We start from the raw sequence: 25,549 nt of genomic DNA, 5'->3' as shown, positions 1-25,549 counted from the left end.
TCGCACTAAGTCACCGCCAGAAGACAAAGAAAAAGGCTCCAAATGCAAAAGCTTTTCTTTTAGAGAGAACTTTGGTGCTTTTTTTTTTTTCTACCTGTCCAGGCCATGGCAAGAGGGCAGCAACTGCTGTTACACTCTCCAGGAAATCAGTGAATGTTGCAGTAACCCAGCGATGGGGTGGAGAGAAATCAAATGCGTCTTACAGATAGCTGCTGTAGGAAGGAAAACATCTAGCAAAGAGAACGACGCTGATGTCTTCAACTCCCTTAAAGCAGAAAAGCACTTAGGCAGCCAAAAATTGCGGGCGAGGACCTGTGGGTCCGAGCTGGAGCGGCAGCAGAGGAGGAGCGGTTGGCCAAGCAAGGCGTTGGCAGCTGGCTCCGGGGAGGGGGTAGCACCACCGCGAGCTAAAGCTGGATGTTCACAGCTAGTTTAGGATCCAGCTGTAATTTTAACAGCTGGTTCTGTCAAGCTGCCTTCAGCGTAGCTCTGATCCAAGCTTCTATAATTAGGCAAAGAGCAGCAGCTCTCATGCAGACAGTAAAGCAGCAGCGATGCTGGTTGCAGGGGGAGCGGAGCGGCCGGGGAGGGAGCCTTAGCGAGAGGGGTAAGGGCTGGCCCGTGGAATTTTAAATAGCTGGAAGCTGGTCCTTTTTATCTCCGTTTAAGTGCTTTGTGCAAAATGTTTGGTTAGGTTTTTTCCCCTCAGAAAAGCACGCGGAGGAAACATTGTTTCATTTTGTATCATCCTGAACAGAAATATTTACATTTGTCTTCTCAAATCAAAAGACTTTCATTTGTGGTCAGTTTGAGGTCGGTTGTGTTTACTGAACTAGCAGAGTTTCTCATGGGCCAGGTGGTCTGAGACCCTCCTGCCCTGGGTTCCCTTGGCGGCTGAATGTGCTGCCTGTGTTTTGGGATGTGCTTGGGATGCTCCCTGGGGATACCCTGAGCTGTCGTACCCCCTGGGAGAGTCAGTTCACCCGGTGCATATAGGCTATAAGATCAATAAGTGTGTGAAACACTCCTGTCCTTGAGCTTTCCCTACTTGAGGTCGACCAACTTGAAATACTGTATTTTGATATTGCTCAGGCTGCTTGTTCCTGTAGCCTTGGGTTTTTACAGTCAATAAATGGATCTATACTAATTGGAGAGAGCTGAAGAGAAGTATCAGCCTGGTTTTCCATGTTTTTGATAACAAACGTTTAGGGAAAGAATAGGGGAACCATCCCTTTCTATTTCTGCTGATTTATGAAGGTAGTTCTTGGTGTCCCGGATCTCCCGATGTTTCTCAGCGTTTTTATGCTGTGCACGTTTGTGTGCTCTGTGTAGTGACACAGGACCAAAGGGCTGGTGCATCTTTCTTCTGCTAATGAGGAGGGAGAGGCTAGGAAGCAACACGGTAACAAAGTACATAGAAAAGGCTGGTTTCATGGCAACTCATCCTAGCTTAATTAAATTTCTGTTAAAGAAAGATCTGTTTTACGTTGGAGACCTGCACAAGGCTAGGCAGTTTCTCTGTCTCCCCAGATAAAGAACATTTTTCCAGAGTGAGGTCATGTATTTTTCTGGAGTTTGCCAAAGATGTAGTTGAGCCTTAGATCAACCTCAGCCGAGAAGCGCGAGGGTTTGCTGATGCTTCTTTCTGCCCATCCCCATCTGCATTTTCCCGCTACAGTGAGCTCGCCTGAGTTTTCACCTTGAAATCTCCGATGCAGCAAAGAAGTCTCTTGGATGCTTACAGTGAAATTGGGTTGGGAGGTGCCTCCCCAGCTGGCTAAATAGGACTGGTTTGAAAAACATTGCTGCAGTTGAGGTGCAGACACAGCAGCTACCTCATGAGCCAGGTCTGTTTTTGTAACCAGGGCAGCCCTTGAGGGAAGCGACTACGTGGCACATTGGTAACAAACAGTATATCCCCAAAATACCTAAAACACAAGGAGGCTGCTCAGCGGGGAGTGAATTTCATACTTTCAAGCATTGCAGAGGCTGGAAGAAGAAATTTTAGCGTAGCAAAGTCAATGGTGGTTTTGGTCAATTATATAGGCGAGGCAGAATTTACCCTTGATTTATACTAGTACAGGAGTTCATAAAGTGGGATCGCACTGCTCCAGGGGATGGGGAGTGATAGTTTTAGGTGCAAATGTCCTCCTGCAACCTGGAGGTTGTGGCTGTGTTGCTGAATGCCTCTTCCTTGATACCACAGCTGCCAGAGGATCCACTATGAGTGGGTATCTCTGACAGCTGTAAAACCAGCAGCCAGGAAAGGAACAAGTCCTAAATTAAAAAATTCTCCATTCCTTTCATAAAGCAATAGCTTTGACTGAAAATGTGTGGAAGACTCAATAATAGACGATCAGGAGCCATTAGCACCGCAGCAGATGTGCTCGAAGCCGTTTGGATTTCTCTTCAAAGCAAACAAAGAGGAATGTTATGTGCGTGCGAGGACAGGTTTCCGTGATTTACAGTTGTACGGCAATGCTGCCTACGTGGGGGGAATGCTTATTCCTGGATGCCCTGGAGAGAGGGTCCTACCCCTGTCTGAAGTTGGAGGTGAACTTCTCCGCTGACTTCTGTAAAGCTCTATTGGGGGATTAAATTAATCTCATCCTTGCTTGGATTGATCTGTGTGAGCAGCTGCCCAGGCTGAGATTTTATTTACTGGTGTGGGTAAGAAACCTATCTAAAACCATTCAGGACTTGGAGGATATTTTAGCCTGATCCCATAGCTGTGGTTTGAGGCTCTGCAGGATGCCTTTATGAAATCCAAGACCTTCAGGTGGTTCCTGGTGCTTTGCAGTTGTTTTGAGCTGAAGCCTCAGCAGCCCGTAGGTTGGCGTAGCCCATCTGAGGTGCGTGTTGAGGGTATAAAGGCTCCTCATCCCCAAGTCTTTCAGTGTCTCACCTCTTCGCTTTCTATATAGAAGTTGTGATGGTTGCATGTGAGGCTGTAGGTGGGTTCTCCCTCACCTTGCAGAGGTCCAGGCGGGACCAGCTCTGTGCGTGGGCAGCGTTGGGCAGGGGGTGGTGGGTGCGGGACGGTGGCAGCGGTTCCTCCAGGCACCGAGCGAAAGGCTGTCGTACATCTTCCTGTGCAGCTTTTGTGCAAGTAACTCACAAGGATTTTTTTGGGTGTTTGTGTCTTGCCCAAGGAGGATCCTGGTCTCTGGTTTGGGAGTGGTTTGGCTTTCGAAATTCAGCTTCTGGCAGCGCACTGCTGTACGGATGTTATTATGACTTAGTACGGCGTGCCTGGCCTTAAGTGTTTTCTCGCTCAGCTTTCCAGCTAGATCAGGCTTTGGGTGCGTTCCGTGCTGGTAAATGAGATGAGCATCGCACTGGGAACCTCTCAGCTTTCATCTGCCTTGTTATAATAAAAGACTGGCTTCAAAAGATCAAAATCTGAAGGTTATTTACCTGTAACTGGATTTTTTTTCTCTGAGCTGCCAGCAGCTCCCAGGTGGGCGTGTGGGGATGCCACTCGGAGAGGAAGCGTTTGATTTCCAAGTAAAATTAGATTCCGCATTCACTTCTCAGGCAAGCACAAGACTTCCAGTAAAGATGTTTTCTGCAGCAAGAGGTTTTAATGTCTCCCAGCAGATACAATCGAATTGCTCTGCAGCAGCGAACTATTGTCTTATCTTTAATATGTAAACACTTGCTCAATAATTAAATTACCATGGAAGTTGTACTGTATCGATGGTCAATTGTAAGCTAAACTGATAAAAGGGAGGATGTGGCTGTGTTCTCTACGGAGGGCACCACACCTGATACGCCTGCGGCGGTCAGGTGAAGACTCAGGGATTGTATATTTTCGTGTTTTCTCCTGACATTCATTCCCATGCAACGTTTTCCTGGGAGGTGAGTGCTCACTGGGAGATCAAGAATCAGTCTTTTAAAAGGAGTTTTTTCCTCTGGCCAGTGTCCTTTGCACCACCTTGCCTTGCAGTCCCTTGCCCAGGGGTTGTCGCCTTCCGCTGCCTCGATCTCCCACCATTCATCCCACCGACGGTTTCCCCGCGCTCCGTGGAGGCACCTCGCATGTCTTGTTTCTGCTGCACTCAGCCAGCACAAGGGGCAACGTGATCCCATCCAAGATACCATCTGGGAGTATGAATGACTGTATTAATGTCTTTGCCACCTGAGAGCTACTCCGTAGGGAATCATAACATGTGATTAAAGAAACCAGTTAAAAACAGCTTAGGAAGCTGGATTAGGTACATGATCTCTTATTATGGCTCCTTTTAGCTGACAACCCAGTGAAAGAAGGGGGGTCCGGATTACACAGGGAAACATCAGACCTGACAGGAGTGTTTTCTGACTGTTAGGCTTAGTGGTGTCATGTACAATTTTAATCAGATTTAAATAGTGGCAAACATCACAGGCTTAATGGATTTCAGCTTTATTATTGGGGCTTTGCTTAGAAGCAATTTGGATTTTCAGCTGTGAGCCAGCGATGCAAGTGTATTCATGATGACATTAAAAGGGACTGGAAACCCAGGGACCAACCTCGCATTTAAATACCACATGCCTATGTACGGGGACAGACCTCGTCTTCTTTGTGTCAACCTCAGGACCTCGATGTGTTGTTAAGCTCGGATCCATGTTTTTTCCATGGAGACAATGTGTTTGGCTCCGTTTCACATATTGATCCCAGCAGCTGGGTAGTTGAACAAATGACTTTTTCCATTTCAGAGGCTTTGCTGCTCAAGATGAAGCAAGATGACAATGTATTTTTGCAGTGATCTGGAGAGTTTGTTTTCCATTCTTGGCTTCAACCTTGAAGTTGTCCTACGCATGATCTAAAATGATCTCTGTCCTCCGTTTTAGGGGGCATGGGTTGCTCCCCTTGACCCCCCATGGTGAGGCTTTGTCTTTGCTCTGGCAGTTTGGGGTGATTTGGCCAGAGGGAAAATAGTCACTGAGGACACTGAGACCCATACTTCTACAGACTCATGGTACTGCCTTCACATCTGATCTCTCTGGGTGATGTTTTTACATTGTGGGAGAAGATGCCTTGCAAGATATCAATATTGAAGATGGTTTTGTAAAACATGTTTGACTTTGCTTGGAGGATTGATAATGGAAGACAGCCTTGTTCATCCAGCACTCAGGGATTGACTCTCTAGAACTGTCAGGGACAACAGTTATCATTTCATGACCATTGGTTGTTGAGGTCTGTTCAACTGGTTGGTGCTCCCAGTCCTGTATGAGCAGGAAAAGGGGAACATCTACACTTCTCAAGTTCCCCTTAGGAGTAGCGTATGGCATTGTTCTCTTTATCAGTAAAGGGAAACATATGTGTTCCTACTCCATTGGGTTTTCTGTGCCACCTAAAACCACCGTCCTGAGGTTCCAGGTACTTCCAGCTCTGAGCTGAGCATTAATGATGATGTTTTCCCTTAGCAGGCCAAGGAGATATCTGTAAGGTGTTATCTCTATCATCTACTAAATCTTGGCTTTCTGTCTGATGTAGCCATTCAAGCGCTAATTGCCTTTGATTAAGTCAATCATTTGCAGTGTGAGTGGGTTAATTGGGTTTTGTGGAAGCAATCAATCTAATCAGCTGCTTGCATCCATAGCTGAGGCTCTACAATGCAGCAGGAGAATAATTGTTTTATGAGCTCCTGGAAGGCAGCAGAGGCAGACTGGATGGCAACAGGAAACCCTTCTCTGCAAAATGGCCTTTAGGAAAGGTAATTTGCATGCTAAGTGCTCATTAGGAGAGAACTGATTGATTAAGAGCTGGGAAATTCTCGCCTCTAAAATGTGTGTGCATGAGAAAATGGTTGGTGTTGGGGTGTGGGCACATGGGAAGCCTTGGGCTTCTTTGCCTGGCTGGGGGAGATGTGATGAGGATGTGTTGTCTTAGAGGGGGATAAAGAGTTGTTTTAAGGGAGGTGAAGGGAGATCACTCCCTTCTCACGCCTGCGAGAAAGTGTGACATGAGACACGCCTGGCACCTGTCCTTACGTAAGGTGCACCAAGAGTTTAACTTCCCAGTGCCCTTCTAGGGGCAAAGAGGCTGGTTTGCAGGACCACTAAACACATTCTCGTTCGCTCCTTGCTTGAGGCTTCAATTTCCAAAACACTGAGCTGTTCTTGAGCAGTAGCAGCTCTTGGTGGCTCCTCACCTGGTCTGTGCAGGAGAACCCCTGAGGGAAAGGATGCCCATCTCATCAGCAAGCCTCCCTCTGCCTCTGGCACGTGTGGATGCTGACATCTCCAATACGCCTGTATCTGCACTGCTGAACATCTAACCATCAGGAAGTGTATTTATCCAGAGATGACTGCAGAATTATTTTCAGGGGAGTTATAAGCTTCTCAGCACAGCTGCAGACAGGGAGGAAAAAAAAACCACATGCTGCTGGTGCTGTGCAGTGGAGCAGGGGAGCGGTTGCAGTCTTGACTGCAAGTTCTCAGGTGTCTGACATGCCTTAACATCTCGTACGGGGACTGTGTTTTGTATGGGGAGGATGAGTTTGTCTCTGGACAAACAGTGGTGTTTTCACTCCATGAGAAAATTTAGTATTCCTTTTTTAATAATTTTTGGTTGGAATGCAAATGCTTAAAAAATTCAAATTGAAATAATTGAAATGTTTTGCTTTGGTGGTGACTGAATGCTACAGGAAGAAATACTACAACTTACAGCAATGGAACCAAACAATTTACACCGACACAGCCAAACGAGAGGTGTACAGTTCTTTTTGCGACACTATTCAAAGTCCAGTCCATAGTGAAACCTTAGAATATGTCACCTTCTCCATCCAGCCCTCTGACTATGGACGGCGTGGTTTATTTCAGAAGAAGCACCCTACAGACTCTTTGTTTTAAAAGGAGGTTGTGACATTTGGTGTCTATTTGCCACTCAGCTGCTCCAACTAATTATGCAATTCTTTAACCTCATAGAAAAAGCGGGCACATCATCTCCAGTAAGTACCTATCTACCATTCTGGTTTAATTAACATCTTACAATGTTAATATCGCAAACTACTTGGCTTCTGACATACAGAGAAGTGGCAATACATACCCTGCAATTTTAGCAGCAAAGTGATGTAATTGTATTTAAATCTTCTCCAAAGCTCTGAATTGGGTCAAAGCATTTTGACTGCTTAGAGGAAATAAGATCTACTTCTGTAGGTGGAGATGCCCTGCCTGAATTTTAGGAAAATGTGATTGCTCTTGGATTACACACACAAGTAAATCTTTTCTCCTATTTTGGCCTCCCATACTTTGTCTTGCAGTGATACAAGAAGGCAAGAAACAACGCAGTGATGCATTTGGGCTCGGGTATGGTGTTGGCTCTGTTGCTATGCTCGAGTTTGGATATACTAACATGTTTCTCCTGAAAGCCTTGGACCAGATCTGGTTTTACCGCTGCCCTAGAAACGTCATGGAAACAAGCAGTTCTGATGTCTCCTTTTCCAGGTGAAATTGCAAAATAAAGCATTAAGGAAACTGAAGAGCAGATGTGGTTTAATTCCAAGTTTACAATACTTTACTTAGGACAAGGAAAAGCAAAGACAGTGCATGTATTTTTTTTTTTCCAGGCCAGTGGATCTGATTGTCCTCCTCGAAGGAGGGTTTTTTTTCTTCTCTGAGAACAAAGGCTGAAACTGAAAGAGTAATTTTGGGTACTTCCTATAATCCACATTCTCAGAGACCAAAAAACCCATCATTAACTAAGCACCGTAACAGCTTTCTGAGGTGGGGAAGTAGCAATATCCCTCTTCTTAAGAAATGGGGAACTTGAACAAATTGCTGGCGGAAGTTGACTGGAAAGACAATGTCTACTTCAGATTGTCTCGATAGAGAATCCCCTCCCTTGTTTCCTCTGTGGTGTCTCAGATGGCAAGAAAGCTGGGCTAGAACCAGTGCTCAATGGGTCCTGCTGGTTTTAGATGCTTGACTCGAAGGAGCTCCAGCCACCAGCTCAGCAGAGCTGACACAAAGCCATGCAGTGTCTCCTTTTCAGTCGGCTGACGTGGTGACCCTGTTTTCTTTCTCCCGTAGAGTTTTAACTGTGGTGATGAAGTGAGTGTGGAAGTGACAGTTCTTCATTTTACCTTGGAAACTACGTTAACACGTCAAAACTACCCATTTTTTGGGCTGTATGATTTCAGGTTATGTTATGTGCCGTTTGTTGGCTAGCTTTGTCACAACTGCTTGGTGGGTTTTTTTTGCAAGTGTCGCAGGTTTGTGCCAGAACTGCCTACAAAAGCAAGAGATTTATTTTTCTTCTTGGCAGGTGGCTGAAGTGATGCAGAAAAATTGATGACTAAACAGCAGCGGTGTTAGTGATGCGAGAGTTCTATTTCTGAAGGGTGCCCATAGGGGCTCTCCAGCAGGTCTTCACCAGGTAGTCTTTTTTGCAGTCGGGGTTGGGTGCTGGTGGTCAAGTGGGATGACGATAGACATCTGCACCCCTCGTTCTGTGCCTCGGGAGAGGAAGCAAATGTGTTGCTGACACGATGCTGCGTGGTCCAGCAGTCAGCAGGTGTCGTAGGGCTAGCAGTTGTTTAGCTTCAACGTAAGCAGAACAGCCCTCATGAAGATCTGAATTTGGCCAGATACCTCTACATACGAAACTGTCACTACAGTAGTGCAGCCCACAGAGAGGAAGAAGAGATGGTTTAGTTTTCCAGCTCCGATGCCCTCCGGTGCAAGATCTGTTCCATCTTCAGCCTCCTGCGGTTTTGTTTCCCGACACCTTCTCTAGCTGTTTTCACAGTCCTTTAGATCAGGATGTTGAGGACACATCTTGCTGACATACTGTTTGCCTGGGGAACCTGGGTGGGTTCATGTTGGGTTCAAGTCCGGTTTATGGTGTTTTGCATTGGTCACTGGTGACAGGGGTGCAGGCAGCAGGTTTGGGCAGAGCAGAGGAAGAGCTCCCCAGGACGCAGCCCTGGAGGAAGGAAGGAAGAAAGAAAAAGAAAAGCAGCAAGGAAAGAATTTATGAAAATCTGTACCGAAGTGCAGCGAAATTAGCAGCTGGCTTTGTCAGAGCAGCCAGGACCTCTTTTGCAGAGGTGATCGGTCTGGGAAGAACTGGCTTGTGAACTAACTTAGTGTTATGTTGGGTTTTTTTAATTCTTCTTTGGAATGGAATCTGGATACTGTGTTTTGCCACAGAAGACTGGAAAGAGAAGATCAAAATGATGAAGTGTCCCTATGTAAGAGGGCAGGGAAAGCTTTTCCAGCCTGACTTTGACACTGACTTAGTGTTGTGCTCAGCAGCTCACCAACTCTGGGCTTCCCTCTCTTCATGTGTAACCATTGTGATACCCGTCTGCCAGGGGTAAGTGTTCCGTGGCCTTTACAGATTTGCAATTTTCTGAGGTCCTCTTTGGGGAAATGCAGAGTAATTTCATTCTTCATCCCTGGAGCGTTAAGAAAAGTCGCAAAAAACGTGTTGTGGAAGGAAACAGCTTTAATAAGGAATGGCTGCAGCATCCTTCACCATTCAGGTGTTCGTAATGAAACACTCGAGATGAACGGATGAGACCAACAGTCAAAACTTGTGGAGTTGAGCTGCTCTGACAGCAGCTGCTCTGCTGAGAGCTGAGCTCTGCGTGCCCAACACTCTGCTGAACCGAGCAAACCCCAGGTGGGTATTTCTGAAGGAAAAGATTGTCTTTCCTTCTGCATCACCCCACGTTTGCATTTGGAGATGTCCCTGACCTCCACACGTTGTCTCTCCTCTCTCTCATCTGACACCAGTGTCCTTTCCTCCAAGCCCAGCTCTGTCCAGCCTTCTACGAGATGTTAGCATTCCCCAAGTGTCAGGCACGGAGAGGCGGTGGAGAAGCTCTGGAGCCGTCTCTGCCATTTAGTGGAGTGAATGGGAATAGATTTTGAAGTACTCTCCCGATGCTCTGACTGGCTTGGCATTAAAAATCAGCGCACTTTGGGAAACAGAAACTGCCTGTCCTTGGTTTCTAAACCACACACTTTGAGACCAAGCTGCTTAATGTTTTGCCATCCAAGAGAGCAGTCAGCGAACGCCAGCCGTCGGAGCCCCGGCAGCATCTCTGCCTCGCGTTAAGCAAATCTCACATTTTACAAACGTATCAGCCCGGCATCACCTCCTGCCTGTCTGTCTCCTGTCAGAGAGACACTGTTCCTGTTCAGCTCCGTCGCGTTCAGCCCGCTATAGGGTATGTAGCGTTTTTGCTGATACGAGCCTGGCAGGTAGCAGCATCTGGCTCTGGATCAGTCTGAGCTTCGCTTCCCCAGCAATTAATTCCTACCGCGGCGGCGATCAGGTGCGTCAGCCTGGGCCTTTCCCGCGCTGCTGTCGGATGTGGCTGCCCTCGGCTGGATTTTGGTGGGTTTCATGGCTGCTTCTCCTTGCTTAGACTTCAGATAATCCTGCTCCCTGTGTGTTCTTCTCTTTCTGACCCTGCAAGTGCCCTTCTATGGGTTTTTGCTAGAAAAAGTACATAGCAAGCCCACAGTTGGGATAGGATTGAACTGATGGACTGAATTAGCTTGTGCTGCTCGTGGCTTTGGAGAAGTCTCTTCCAAGCTGGATGAGTGGACCAGAGAAAGAGCTTCAGACCTGTGATTCCTTTGATACATCAGGTATTGGTCCTCTGGGTTACAGGGCTGGTGTGTGTGGATACAGCTGCCCAGCGCACAGAGGTGACAATGGTCAGCATGGGGTTATCCTGCGCTGGAGGGATGGGGAGGGCTCAGGGTGGGAAGGATTGGGTTGCCAGTGGTGTGGCATCACTGCCTGGCTGTGACTGTGGGATAACTGAGGATTTGGGCCGTCCCATCCGTGTCTCCAGGCTGTGACGGGGACTGGGTTGCCGCAGGGTCTGCCCAGCCATGGGGAGCAGTGGGTTCGTGGGAGAGCAAGCTGTAAATAACACGTGAAGGGGGATCCCTGCAAGCTCTGAAATGAAAACACCCATCCGTGCCAGCTCCTGAGTGGCAGCACGTGCCCGTTTAGGGGGGCAGGATGAGGCCGTGCATTTTAAAATACAGCCCTGCTGCAGCATATGCCCTGTATAGAATGAAGAAACAAAGGAAAGCCCACTGACTGCTTTAAATATTTCCGCTGCTTCCATCTGCATCAGGTTATCGGCCCATTTGCAGTCCCACGTGCCAGCCATTGGATGTGCTGGTTGGATTTATGATGCTCTCTGTGGTTGGCATTCAGCAATCAGTGATTGAAACGGGGGAGAAAAATTAAAAAAAAATCAAACTACAACTTGAACAGTTTATTGCAACTCCTGACTGGCACAAGTATTAGTGTCCAGGATCCTTTCCTTTATCCTCAGTTAAAACTGAGATATTTCCATTTCAGTGTGAAGGCAGTGTTTGTGGGTGCATCATTGTGAAACACTCCAAAAGGGCGGATAGGGGAGAAAGAGGTTTTCTGTTAAAAGAAAGGTAGGCACCATCCCTGAAGGTATTTAGAAGACATGTAGATGTGGTGCTTAGGGACAGGGTTTTGTGGTGGACTTGGCAGTGCTGGGTCTATGGATGGACTTGATGATCTTAAGGATCTTTTCCAACCTAAATGATTCTATGATGATTTTAGCAACAGCACAGGCTTTGCCATGGCACTTATTTCTGGCAGATGTTGATGACTTTGCCTGGTGTTCAGTAAAGGTCTCTTAGAGGATCTGGAGAAAGTATTTGACTTAGAATTTTGTACGTCCAGACAGGAGAAACTGGTATTTTGACTATCGGCAACAGCATATTTAGCTAGAGGAGCACCTTCCCTTTGGTGTTAGCATCTTTAGCCGCTGTCGTTATCACTCTTTTCTTCCTGTCTTTTGTGATCATTAAATGTGTCTCTGTGTGCATCTTTTTCAACTTGAGGTGTTTATGGCACGGGAATGTTTTATATCACTTTTACCTCTAGAGTTGGTGTCGAGGAGCTGGTTGAGGGATTTTTCTCCATCTTTTTATCTGTGGTTTAAATCAATCCTGTATCAGCAGGGGTAAGTGAAAAGCAGGTCAAACGAGGAATTTCTGTACACCACTGGCTCATGGCAGGCAGGTGAAGGAGAGGCTGCCCACTGATTCCAGAGCCACTACGCATGTTAAAAAAATGTTTAGTTTCTTAGCTAAAAGTTGTTATAAACATAGAATTTTTAACTTTAAAATCCTCACTCCTGAGAGCCAGTAACAACAATCTGACAAGTGTGAAACTGAGAAAGGAAACACTTTTTCAATGGAACTTTTGTATAATGATATCTTAGAGAAAAGGAAGATGACCATCAAAGTGCTCTGTTAATATTCACAAAACTTATATTGGACATCTCTTGGGGTTTCTTTGTTTTGAAGCGCTTAAAATAAGGGCGTCAACTAAACTTGTTGCGAGAGAAGTTAGGTGTTGCGGCTGCAGGAGGTGCTGGCAGCAGTCAGCTGGAATTGCTTTTCTGATTTGAGAAATTAAGATTTTTTTTAGATTCTTTTTTCTCTCTTTCTGGCTACTTTGAGTTTTAAATAAAGCATGTGTATTTTGAATAGTGTTCTTCCCAGAGCAGCAAATCCATCCATGGGGCTGATATCCAGGGAGAGAGAAGAGGCATGGGACGGCCAGCCGGGCTGTCTGGGGCTGGAGGGACCCGCTCCGAGGGGAGCAGATGCTGAGCCTGGCTCAGTGTTTTTCTGAACCCAAGTGCCCTGAAGTCAGTGGGAAGAACTGCAAGTGTTCTCCCATTTTTCCATGTGAAAAATGTGTTTGTGCTTACCCTAATACAGCCATCTGCCCTGAACTGCTTTCCCTACATGTACACACTTGGGTTTTCATTTTTTTAGTGGCATCAACAGAGGAGGCAGATCTCACCTGCCTTTCCCTTGCTCCAGAAGTGCTACTTTGTAAGTTGAGCAGCATCCCTGACTCCAGGAGCTGTGGCAGGGGCACAGCCTCACTCCTCGAGTTTTCACTGGTATCGCAGCGTGGGACGCAGGGCAGAAATCCCCCTTTGCCTGCCGCATCGCGGTGTCAGAGCGCGGACATCTGAAGCACGAGCTGCTGGAAAAGAGCAAGAGCGGAATGAGAAGGGCAAATCTGAAGGAGACGACGTGTTTCGTTCGTCTTGAGCAATCCAGCCCCACGTTTGGTCTGCTTGGCTTTGAAGTTGAAGCTCTTCTCCTTTTCTTTACCCTATCTCTTTTTTTAAATAGAGCGTTTTATCCCTGGTTCTCAGCAGTTGCTTTCTGCCGCAGGGTACCGAGAAGGATTTCTGTGGAAGAGAGGACGTGACAACGGGCAATTCTTAAGCCGAAAATTCGTGTTATCGGAGAGGGAAGGCGCACTGAAGTACTTCAACAAAAATGATGTGAGTACCTGGGGTTGCTGTATGCGGACGGGGGATCGCAACTGTAAGAGCATCTTTGAACAAGTAATCCCTAGGTCATCTTATTTATACAGTTTTCATAAGCACTGAGTCCCCAGTCACTCCAGGACGAGGGTGCCAGGTAGAGCTCATCGCTTTCTTTAGTAGGGTTTACTCTCGGTCCACCACCACCACAGTCCTGGTGAGACCCCCTAACTGGCCATTTTACACATTCCAGCTCCATTGCCCTTGAAAGTCAATAAGGCTTTTCTTAAACCCCCAACGAAGGAGTTTTTCTCAGCTCAGGCTCTGCATCATCCAGCTGATATGGGCTTCAGATTTATGGCCAGCTCGTGATGAAGGTATCGCTACCTTACAGTGGTCACGGGGGTATGAAACCTCCTTTGCATGCCATGGCAAGCAATCCAGAGGAAAAGCTCCTTGGTTTTCTGTTCCAGCGTCAAGAAGTGTGGAAGCATTTGTCTCTTTCCCCAGAGCACATTTCATTTATTGTAAGTGAGAAATGAAGCTATTACCATGAAAATTGCATTTGTGATGAATGGATAGATGCTCTACTATTCTGCACCACGTGATGGAGGAAGCCAAGGTGTTTCCTCTGAGTCTCCCCTGAACATTACAGCTGAGAGCAGCCCAGACTGAGCCACCAGCCAGTTTTCTCAAGTAGTTGATGCAATCGTGGTGTCATGATGAGCCTCGTCATGCAGAGGAGGGGAACATCCATTCACACTTCTCCACAACCAGCGGACAACTTCAATAGCACCATCCTCTCCTTCAGCGTCACGTGGTATGGTGCAATTGCACCACGTGGACAGGAGAGAACCAGTCACTACCGAGGGAGAAGTGAAAGTCCCAGCAGCCCCCATTCAGTGGCCATTGACTGCTCCAGTAGGTTAAATGCTTTGTTTCGTTGTTGACCGTAGCTGTGGTGGGAACGGCGCTGTCTAGACATGTCCTCTTGGCTGGAATTTCCCCACCGTGGTTACCCGCGATGGCTCTGTGTGTCCATGGCAAGTCCCCAAGTTCCCAAAGCGGTGCTAACACCTCCGCCAGCTCAGGGACTTCCGCGTGGTGCTGGGGACCACGGCACCAGCACACAACCTTCTGCTGGCCCCTGGCTGTGCCTTCAAACTGGTGTTACTGAGAGCCTAATCTTTTTTTGGGGGGAATATTTTATTCACTCTTGCTAGTTCACTTCTCAGTACAGCCCTGAAAGTGTGGGAAACTTCTAGAGATGTTTGTAGGAAGACGAACTGCGCTATGAAGTTCAAGTGACCTGCCACAGAGGGTGTAGGTGGGATTGATGCCTGAGAGGTCCTGATCCCGGCTCACCAATGGGCCAACCCACCCAAGAGGTGGGCTGTAAGATATAGGTTTGTCCCTATGAAAAGAAAGTTCCCGGTTTGGAGGGCAAGGGGAGGAGCAGAGTCAGAAACCAATGGCTTATGTGAGAGGGTGGGACTGGTGGGGACATGAGCATGGTGCCACCTGCCAGCCTAGCACCCAGGTCTGAATTTGGCAAGGGGGATAATCCTCCATCTTCTTGGGCAAGGATGAACTGGCTGTGAGTGCTTGAGATGCAGAAAGCATCCTGTGCATTAGTTAGCAGTCTGCAAGGTTTTTTTTTCTGTTGTGGCTGAATGATTTTCTTTTTTCTTCAGTAGTGCTCATCCCAGTGTAAGTGCTGGTCACTTATCATTAGGTAAAGAGGCTGGAGGAGATCTAGGGGTCAGGAGAGGGTTGAACAGAGGCTGAGACAGGAGGCATGGTGAAGGTGCTTGTCTTTATAGTACAAGATCCTATCATGAGACTTGGCCTGTCCATCTTGCTTCTGGGCTGAAACCTTTCTCCCCTTGAACTCTGCTGAATTTTGCAGAAGAACAAAGCATTTTTCCAGGCAGGTGGAAAGCACTCATTGATACCCAAGCAAAGTCTCTGATATCTCATCGCCAGGCAGTTTTGAGGGCTGGGAGTCAGTTTTTTTAGCTAATGGCCTCAATCAGGATGTTTTTTCTGACCAAGTGAACTGCTTTCTGGTTTGAAAGCCAATTGTCAGGTGTTTGCTCACTCAGCTGTGTTTTCCAGGCAAAAGAACCTAAAGCAATTATGAAGATCGAACATCTAAATGCGACTTTCCAACCTGCAAAAATTGGGAACCCCCACGGACTGCAGATCACTTACTTGAAGGACAATAGCACAAGGAACATCTTTGTCTATCACGAAGATGGCAAGGTGAGAGCATGGAGGTAACAAGAAGGGTTGGGTTGTGGTCCTTGGGGTGGATGGTGCTCAGAGCCAGCCTGTGGCACACCAGGCTCTAACCGAGCTGGGAAGTGTTGAGGGGGTGTGGAAGGGATGGGGGTACAAGATGCAGAACCAGCTTTGAGCGTGTTTGCCATGTCCTTCCAAGCATGAAGGCTGCATACTGTGTCTTCTAAATAATGAGTTGCAAATGGAAGGAATTGCAGCTCCTTTGCTTGCACTAGATGTAGGGGCAGGGACATGTTTTAAGGCAGGCTCCTCAGTGCCCACAGAAGGAGACGGGGTGAATGGAGCCACGAAAGGTGAGGAGACTCCATCTAAGGACTCGCAAAAGGGCAGTGATCTAGATTGTAGGAGAATGGAGGAACTGGTTGTTTCTCTGACTTTCTGGTACGTCATAAACTGCAAATCTGCATGTTCGTGTTGACATAAATCCCTTTGCTGCGATGCCCTCGTGCCTCTGAAGGGAGGTGTGAAGAAGAGGGTTCATGGGTCTGAGACAGTTGTTGGCACAATGAAGACAGTGGGACATGGGGGCCAGGACAGTGAGGGGGTCCCAGCCCCTAGGGAAGCTGTCAGAGGGGTCCCAGCCTGGGGGGCTGCTATGAGGAACAGCAACAGTCACCACACTGCCCCGTGGATCTTTTGCCAAGGGCGTGTAGTGTTAGGACAAGAAACAGCTTTAAACTGAAAGAGGGGAGATTTAGATTAGATATAAGGAAGAAATTTTTTACAATGAGGGTGGTAAAACACTGGCACAGGTTGCCCAGAGAAGTTGTGGATGCCCCATCCCTGGAAGTGTTCAAGGCCAGAATGGATGAGGCTTTGAGCAACCTGATCCAGGGGAAGGTGTCCCTGCCCATGGCGGGGGGGTTGGAACAAGATGATCTTTAAGGTCCCTTCCAACCCAAACCAGTCTATGATTCTATGTAATATGCATGCACACACATATAGGCATGTAATAGATGAATAAGTGCCTGTGTCTGTACTGCTGTATATAGGTATATAAAGGAACTCTCTCTCTCCCCCCACCCCCCATGTATATGTTTGTCTGTAAACAGAAAGCAATGGTGACCACCTAAATCTAGGCAGGTCTTGCTGCTCGGTGGGAAGCGGCACAGCGTGGTTGTGCCTTCTACTTGCTGCTCACACCGTGATTTATTTGCCGGGCTGCGGCTCTCCAGCCCTGTGCTCCAGTTCAGCCTGCCCAGCCTCCCACACCCAGCAGCACCGGGGGGTCTCGCTCTGTGCGTTCGTGGGTCCCAGGGAGCTGCCCCTTTACCCTCTCCTTCGTCCACTCTGCCCGGTGGGATATGCAAGTTCCACGGCACGGAGCGGGCACCGCTTGTCACCGAGTGCTCTCAGGTACCCCCCTGGCCACAATTTAAACCAAATAAGAGGAAGAAGCTCTTTCCTATGAAAGCCACGTCCCTCCGTCGTGCCCGTGTTGGTGGTTTGCTGGGCTTTGGTTGTGCCCAGCTGCAAGGAACAGAGTCAGGGGTTTACTGTTACTTGGTTTTTGGGTTTAAAATGCTGGGCTTTCTGCTGGGGGCTCGTGGAAGGAGCAGTCTCAGAGGTCTCATGGTTGTTCCTGCCTTCATGTTGGTGGCTTGGCAGGACGCGCTCTGATGCCATCTGATGACACCCAGGTCGAATTTCTTTTCGACTTTCCTGAAATCGCTCTGCCCCTTGGGCTGAGCGAGGGCTGCAAGAAGATCCGCCCCCCGCAGTAAGCTCCCACCCTTTGGGACTGGAGGCAGCCCTGGGACTCGCCTGCGATCCCCTGCTGCCCATCGCTCCCTCCTGTGCTCCCCCAGCAGCCCCAGGGTGTCCCCTTGTACCCCAGAGGTGCTGCCTCTCCCTGGTCTGAAGCCCTTGAGCCTGATTTAGGCTCCTGTCTCATATTTCTGGGGTTGGATCCCTCCCCGCCTGATCGTGGCACTGATCTGTCTGGCCTCCCACCAGCACAGGATTTGGGTGTTTTTTTCCCATTGAGGAGCTCGGCAGTAATCCAGGGCATCGCGTGCTCTTCTCCACTCGGCTCTTCTGCTGCAATATCCCCCCCAAAAAGCGGGCTCATCTCTTGGGTGGGATAATCCCACGTGTGCTTATTCAACCCCTAAAACAGGTGGGAGAGCCCTGCTGCCCTGGCAAGGCACCCAAAGGGATGAAAGACGAACGGACGAAGCAGGTCGCCGTGATGCCGCTCCAGAGCTGGGGATGAGGACAGAGCATCGTGGGATGGGGCAGCATCATGGGACTTGGCTGGAGATGTAGCTCCTGCGTGACCTCAGCCGGGTCACTTCGTTGGCTCCTCGGTGTGTCCTGATGGCAAATGAGAGACTGAAACCAGCCCCAGCACCCCGCTCAAAACGAGTGTATCTGGGTGCTTTGGTGATGCAGGTGTCTAACAATAACAGGCACCTGGAGGGGCAGGGCAAGACATGTGTTGGGCTGTGACCATTTTAAAGGATGTTCTTGCAGTCCCTTGTTAGCTCTTACCCACCGCCAGGTGTACGGAGCCAGCTGGGGTGAAGCTGAGGCACCCATTGGAGCTGCAGACTGATCCTCTGCCAGGGGTAACTCCTCTGTGCAGAGTGCCCTGTGTCCTGGAGACACCTGAAGCTGGTCCTTTTTGCCGGGGCTGTCCTTCCTGTGGGCACAAGGCTGGAGCCAGCCTTCGCCTTCCCCCACGTCTCCATCTGGGCGTGGGAGGTAGGAAAGCTGCAGAAGCGGATTTCCCACCGCTCTGAGCTCCTGTCCGGGGCTGAAGCTCCCTCTGCAGGACTTCTCCTGCAAAGCTGCGGTGTGCTGCTACCATCCCTGCTGTTACTATCGCCCTTAGGATGCTCAGAGGTGGGCTGAGTCTCCAGGAAAGGCCGTCCTTCAGGGTGCAAACCAAGATCTTTGGATCTTGTCTGGACAAATTAGCCAAATGCTCTTCCCTCAGTGTTCCCCCTTTCCTCAGCCGTGCCAGAAGCTTTCAGGATGGAAAGAGGGCATCGATCATCAGCAGGAGAAGTTGTAGCTGAGGGGCTTGTTCCTTGAGCCCCAGGGACTCAAGGGCAGGAGGTATAGTGAGAAGAAGTTGCATTTTTAGCTGAGGTTGTCTGTCTGAGGTTGCCATGACAATGTGGGTGGCTCTGGTGCAGGATGGAGACTGGAGAGACATGAAGGTGGGCATGCAGAGAGGGACGCTGTGGTGGCACTGCATGCAGACCAGGAGGGAGTTGAGAGCCTGGAAAAGCCACCTGCAAAGGTACAGGCAGTAGTTCATTTTCTCTGCTTGCTCCCAGGCAGAAATCAGTGAAAGGAATCTCTGCTAATGAGCTAATGAGATGACACCTTCCTGTCAAAAAACTGAGCGGTTCGAAGTTGGTTGAATAGATCAGATATATTCTACTCACTCTATCTGCAGCATTATCCATAATTATACATGCAGAAAATTTTTAGCAACTGAGCCTTCTGGCGTTGCCTACACAGGTACAGGTTTGTATAAAGGTGGTGGTGCCCCTTCCTCCAGCGATGGGCAATCAATACTCTATGAAGGAATCGACTGGTGGAAGTCAATGAGGGTTTCAGCCTCTGCTTCTCTGCAGGGTGAAACCCCATCTCGCATCACGATCAAGGAGGAGACCCGCATATTTATACAGCCCTCTGGTTGGTGACTGTATGAAATATCAACATTTTAACAGTACAGCTGATTTTTCATTACCTCCAGCCTGGTTTGGTCACCATTAACTTCAGGAGCCCATTCCTCTTGCTGATCCTCTTTGTGCTGCTATCTGAGGTCTGCTTAGCTGCTTAGCGTAGGAAAGCGAGTGGTAAGTAAGTAAAACCTCAGTCAAGTAGGTCAGAGTTTTCCAAAACGTTGTTTGTATATGGCCTGTTATGTGGGAGAGTTTTTCCCTACACTTGGAGTAGATGAAGAAGCCAAAGCAAAGCGTTTGAACTTTTAGAGGGTGGCTGTTCGCCGTGTTAGGCTGTTTTTGGGATGCCTCCAATTCAACGCCTTAATCTCAGATCTCCAAAGTTACACGGAAGAGCCTTTTCTTTTCCCCAATCATTTTTAAGCATATAAAAGTTTAAATCTTACATAAGGCCCATTTTTACTTAGATATGGTCTTTCCTACGCTACAGCAACCTCACCTGAAAGGGCTGACAGCGGTTATTTTAGGATCAAGTCTGGCTCATCGAACCCATCCCTGATGTGTGAATCTTCACGCGTGTTGATGACAGCCGATGGTTCAGCATCCCGGTGCGGGTGGCTGTTACATCTCCTTTCCAAAATGCCTTTCCTTTGCCTGTGCCTTTGTACCACAAGGCAGTATTTGAGAGCTCCCTGTGCGGATCACTTAAAATTAATGTGGTGTTTCTCAGTGAAACCTTCAAAAAGGCATCCAGTGCAGCACCGGCTCTGCGGATCTCACCAGAGACAAACGAATAGATGAGGTTAAAACCAAAAAAAGTTCTAAAACAGCTATTTCAGAGAGAAAAAATCCCAGTCAGAAGAATAGAGAGAGATTTCTCCCAGGGAAAGGTAGAAGTGCCAGAGCATCTGGGAATTGAGCTGGGACTTCGGTATCACTGTCTTTGTCCCTCGAGGACTTGCAGATAGGACTGATAGACTGGAGTACCAATATGAAGAGATATTTGGCCACTGTACCCAGCGGGCATGAGCCAAGCAGTGTTTATAGAGTCAGACTCAACCCTGGGCTTGATATCTCAAATGCTGATTTGATGCTGGTTTTGCCAGTTCAGAGACGTGCTTAAATCCTTCCCTCTGCAGAAAACCTCTTGGTGCTCACTGGGGTCTGCAGAGCTCCGTGCGTGTCTTGGAGCCTGGGACAGCAGCTGGATGTTCTCCATCCTTCACCCATTTGCTGCTCTCTTTTACGTCTGTATTTTATAATTTTTTTTTAAGACTGCTGCTAAACTGTGTTCTGTCACTTGGGACAAGGTGATGGGAGAGATGAAAGGCAGCAGGATCACGTTATTTTGTGTGCAGACTACACAACTCACTGAGCTTTTCTTTCTCCTTGTTAGGAAATAGTGGATTGGTTCAACGCCATCCGGGCAGCCCGGTTTCATTACCTACAAGTGGCATTCCCTGGAGCCAGCGATGTTGATGTGAGTTTTCCTGCAGTTATTTTTTTTTTCCTCCCCCCTCCTCTTGCTCATTTTTAGCATCTTGTTAAGAAGCTGGGAGGCTTGGAGAGTGCTCCATCCTTCAGAGTGTTTTATGATTACTGAGCTGAAATGATTTTGGTGGGCTGTAGAGCCCACGTGCAGCACCTGTCACCAACATCCAGCCTTGGAAACCGTGTTTGTGTGCGTGCACACGTGTTCACACTCAAAATGGGAGTCGTGTGTACGAGTAGGTCCAGCGCTGTCACGCGTACAGAAGCCATAAGCGTCTTTCTCAAAGATTGTTGCTGCAACGTTAAAAGCTGAAACAAAGGCTGGAAGGTAGAAAAGATGAAGGCGAAGGCGTCAGTGCTCTACTAAGCCCCTGGGATGAGTTTTTGTGTGCAGGTCAATGCAGCCCGTCTTATGAATCTCTGTCTTGTGTTTTCCGGGAGCTGGAACTGCTAATTGTGTTATCTTTGGCTAATATAATCCTGGAGGCAGCGTTAGCGCAAGCGGACTGTGAGTGTCTTGTTGCAGTTGGTGTGTCACGTCACTGGTTGGTGGTTTCACGTCACCACTGTCACCACTGGTGGTGGTGTCACCACTGGTGGTCACCACTGGTGGTGGTGTCACGTCACCCAGCCCAGCTAGTGATCCCAAAACAGAGAAGTCCCGAAACCACAATCCTGGAAGAGCGAGAGCCCTGAAGAGAGATCTGAAGGAGGAGAGAGAGAGAAAAATACTTCCCGGCCAACCCTCATCTATATGCTGGACATGATGTTGCATGGTACAGAATATTCTGTTGGCCAATTTGGGCCTCAATCCTAAACCTGAACTCAAATCACAAGCTAGGAGTTGCAGGTCCATTGCTCCAGCCACGCTCCCCCCAGCCTGTTGTGCTCCTGCACACTGGCAAAGCATGGGAGGCCGAAAAATCCTTGATGTCTCTGCACCAACTATAAACATCAGTACGCTGTCAACGTTCTTCTCATGTCAAATCCCGGACTAAATCCAAAAAGGCACTATTTTAGCTGCTAAAAAGAAAACTAACTCTGTCCCGGCTTAAACCAGGACACAGCTACTGCCTTGTCTTCGTCATGCAGCATTAACAATCCCCCCGGCGCTGGTGGCTGTTGTCAGCGGTATCTGCAGGAGGGGGAGTGCACAGGCAGGGTGTGCTAAGGGGGTTTTACAGGGAAACTGTTCGTTAGGGCTTACACTGGGAGCTCCTGCTGCGGCTGGTGGAGGAGAAGTGTCGCCAGAGTGGACTGGTGAGGTGGGATTTGGCCTGAGGGCTTCTTCTGGAGGCTGTTGGCTTTGCTGGTGAAGTGCTCAAAGACGCTTTATGCTTCTGCACCCAACTCTGGAGAAGTGAGACCAAAGCGTTCGGCCAGAGCCGTCGGCTGGGGTCAGGGCCGAGGATGAGCTGGGCAGGAGCTTTCCTTCCAGCGACCCCCAGCCCTGCCCTGCGCGCCCCGTGGTGCCCCAGCCCCCTCCAGCTGACGCTGCTCTCTTTTCTCTCTCCTTTGGTTGCTCCAGCTGGTGCCAAAGCTTTCTAGAAACTACCTGAAGGAAGGGTACATGGAGAAAACGGGGCCAAAGGTAGGACAAAAAATGTTTCTGCGATCCCTCTAAATGTGAGTCTTGCTCTGTACGAGGCCCAGAAGGGTCTGCTGGTGGGACAGACCCACCCTTGCCAGAGAGGCAAAGCCTTTACACTGTGATTGTGTTAATACATTTTCCCTCCCAAATGTTAAAAAATCCAGAACCACTTCACACACCAACCACCCCATCTCCCCTCTCACTGCCCGTTCCTGCTGTGGCCTGCCTGGACCCTGCTGTGCCAGTTTGTGGTGGCCCAGAAGCTGCCTGTCCCCATCGGGCTCCTTTGAGTGCCCTGATCCTCCTGGGTCATGGCTGGTACGCGAGGAGCCGCACTGCTTTGGTGTGTAATCTGGCATTTTGTGATTCTTCAGCAAACAGAGGGATTCAAGAAGCGATGGTTCACCATGGATGACCGACGGCTCATGTATTTCAAAGATCCCCTGGTAAGATGAAGGTGCCTGGGCTGTCTGTTGGGAATTATCTGCAATAATAATATTATTAATAATGATAATAATAGTAGTAATAATCTGCAGTGATGCTCTGGCTAGTGGGAGAGCCAAGAGGGCACTGAGCCATCACTGCTGAGTGGATCTGCCTGGTGCTCAGCGTGCAGTAGCCCCATGCACAGATATTCACCTAAAATGCTTTGGAAACTCTGTGAATTTTGGATCCCTGGTGTTGGTCTTGTATCATGGGTGCCCCTGGGAGGAGCTGGAGCGGGTTTGCATGGGGTGGCTGGTGCTGTCGGTGTTCGGCTGCTGCACTTTGCTGATGGGGCTTCTGGCTGGTGTGGGGTGAGCCGCGTCCTGGCTACCCTTCACCATCGCGGCTGCCTGACCACCCCGCTCTCTCCTAGGATGCCTTTGCTAGAGGGGAAGTTTTTATTGGGAGCAAGGAAAACAGCTACAAGGTCCTGGAAGGACTCCCGCCGTCCACGCAGGGAAACCACTGGCAGCACGGGATAACCATTGTCACCCCAGATCGGAAATTCCTCTTCGCCTGTGAGACAGAGGACGACCAACTGGAGTGGATTACGACTTTTCAGAAAGTTATAAGCCGGCCAATGCTGCCTCAGGAATACGCAGGTGTGTTTGCTGGAGATCAGCCTCGGCCCCTTTATTTCCCGTGGGTTAGAGGACGGGATGGATGGAGGGGGATCGGGGTTGTGGTGGGAGTAGGGCAGCCTTTCCCTGCCTGGAGAAGGTGCAAAGGCTGTCCAAGCAGAGAGGGGCTCATGCTAGGAGGAGGAGGAGGATGGTATCCCTCCCTCTTCATCACCTCTGGCACGATGTCCATGCTGCTATAAGGATGATCGGTCACCAAGTTGTAAGGATAGTTGGAGCTAAGGAGCATCGGTGAGACAAGGACCATCCGCAGGGTGGGCTTGCCTGGGGCTGTCACCACCTGCCAGTGCTTGTCCTGCCTTTAACTTGATTTTTCTGTGTTTTTTGCTTTCAGTGGAAGCCCATTTCAAACATAAACCTTAGCTGGGACTGGCTGGGCACACCTGAGGAGTGAGCTTCTGTTTACAACACAACGTGGTTTTATTTGAAATGTTAAAAATAATGAAGAATAATAATAACAGTAATAATACTACTACTTCTTCCCTTTCCCCTCATCATTCACTTGATCGTGTCAGAAACCAAGACGGGTGGCAGCGAAACGTCGGAGAAGATGCTGAGCCAACCCAGAATTTGGCTCTGTGACTGCTCCGTGGGATGCACTGCTGGGACGGGTGGGCCTGTGCTCCCATCACCCACTGAAAGAGGTGTCCCACCTGGATTCGGCGGGGCGGCGAAGACTTTTGGTGGTACGTCTCGGGGGGGATGAGCTGGTCACTGGGGGCTGGAGCTGAGTGTCCCCATGGCCCTGGCTCTCTGCCAGCCCTTTTCCAGGGCTGGGGAGCTGCATGTCCCTGAGCAGTGGCGTCCTCCTGGGATGTGAAGGATCAACCTGGAAATACCCGCAACGGTGCTGTGCCAAACGGCTGAGCCTCCCGATGGCATCAGGGTAAATGATAAGGAAATGCCCTCACGCAGGGAGCGGCGGTGATGCTGTACCCAGGCCAGGGTCAAATGGGATTTAGAAATGGGGGAACGGGCATGGTCAGGCTCGTTATCTGCTTAATGAGGGGTGCAGAGGGAGGTGCCCGGGGCTACCGAGCCACCAGGCACTGCCAGGGGAGCAAAGCTTTTGGGGTCAGGGCCTGTGACCCCATCGCTGCTCACGTGCTCTCCAGGTTCCTGTTTCATGGTTTGGGGGGGTCACCCCATTCCAGGAGCCCCGTGTTGGGGGGGGGAAGTTTGAGCTTTAGGTGCAGTTTTGCTGACAGGCACCATCGAAGCCTCTCCCAGCCCCAATCCGGCAGGCACGTCCCTCCGACCAACAGCACGTTGCTTCTCCAGACTGGTGGTTGCACTTTTTTTTTTCTCCTCCCATCCATAGTTCCCTTAATTATTTTTTTTTGGTTGATTTTTCCTTTTTCCCTGAAAAAAAAAAAAAAAAAAAAAAGCTGCTTGAAGTGACGTTTCAGCGCTGTGTTGAGCACTGTAATTCCTGCAGTCAGGGCAGGTGGGCTTGGACCTGCACATCACGTGCTGGATTTTTTATTCAAAAAAATGGAATTTCCGGCCTCCGCTGACGTACCAGCCCCAGACACTGACCCGTCCGACGCATTTCTTACGTTGGTGTGTGTAAATGAGAGCATCTCATCGGCTGTATGCATTCGTTCTGTCACTGGTAAGACAACTGTGGTACTAAATGTCATTTGAACCAATAAAAGATGATGTTGGAGCTGTGGCTGTGTGGTGCTGGGCCGGGGGGGAAGGTTAAAAATGCAATAAATGACACCATGGAGGTGGGGGTAGGGGGTGGTGGGGGTGGGACACCCACGAAACCATCTGCCCCCACCCTGGGGCTGCTCAGTGCGGGGTGGGGGAAGCAGCTGCCCACACTTACATGTGTATATCAGGTAAATATACTGCATGAAAACCACACATGCATTTATGTATATAGCACACTATGTATTATATGTATTTGGGTGTATGTGTGTGTATTATATAGTGTATATTGTATATATTTTATATATAATACTCATATTTGTGTATGCACACACATATACACAAAAGATTTCTTGGGAATAGAGAAATAAATTCTATTAAAGTGGTTGAATATTCACAGACACAACTATAAACTGCACAGTTGCTGCAGCATAATATATAACACACTCT

The 25,549-nt window shown here is 48.9% G+C and overlaps 1 protein-coding gene across 1 annotated transcript in view; it reads left to right on the top strand.

The window, feature by feature from the left end:
- Nucleotides 1-23,806, top strand: part of ADAP1 (ArfGAP with dual PH domains 1) — a 58,779-nt gene extending 34,973 nt beyond the window's left edge. The window contains exons 5-11 of the mRNA XM_086622113.1: nt 13,195-13,307; nt 15,408-15,554; nt 20,631-20,714; nt 22,254-22,316; nt 22,691-22,762; nt 23,176-23,404; nt 23,778-23,806. Of these exons, the coding sequence (XP_086478239.1) occupies nt 13,195-13,307; nt 15,408-15,554; nt 20,631-20,714; nt 22,254-22,316; nt 22,691-22,762; nt 23,176-23,404; nt 23,778-23,806 (737 nt within the window). The remainder of the gene's footprint in view (nt 1-13,194; nt 13,308-15,407; nt 15,555-20,630; nt 20,715-22,253; nt 22,317-22,690; nt 22,763-23,175; nt 23,405-23,777) is intronic.
- Nucleotides 23,807-25,549: the final 1,743 nt, after the last annotated feature.

This window comes from Tauraco erythrolophus, chromosome 17 (assembly GCF_009769465.1).
Source record: "Tauraco erythrolophus isolate bTauEry1 chromosome 17, bTauEry1.pri, whole genome shotgun sequence".
Taxonomy (NCBI): Eukaryota; Metazoa; Chordata; class Aves; order Musophagiformes; family Musophagidae; genus Tauraco; species Tauraco erythrolophus.
The sequence above is the reverse complement of the archived record's forward strand: the minus strand, read 5'-3'. Positions and strand labels throughout refer to the sequence as shown.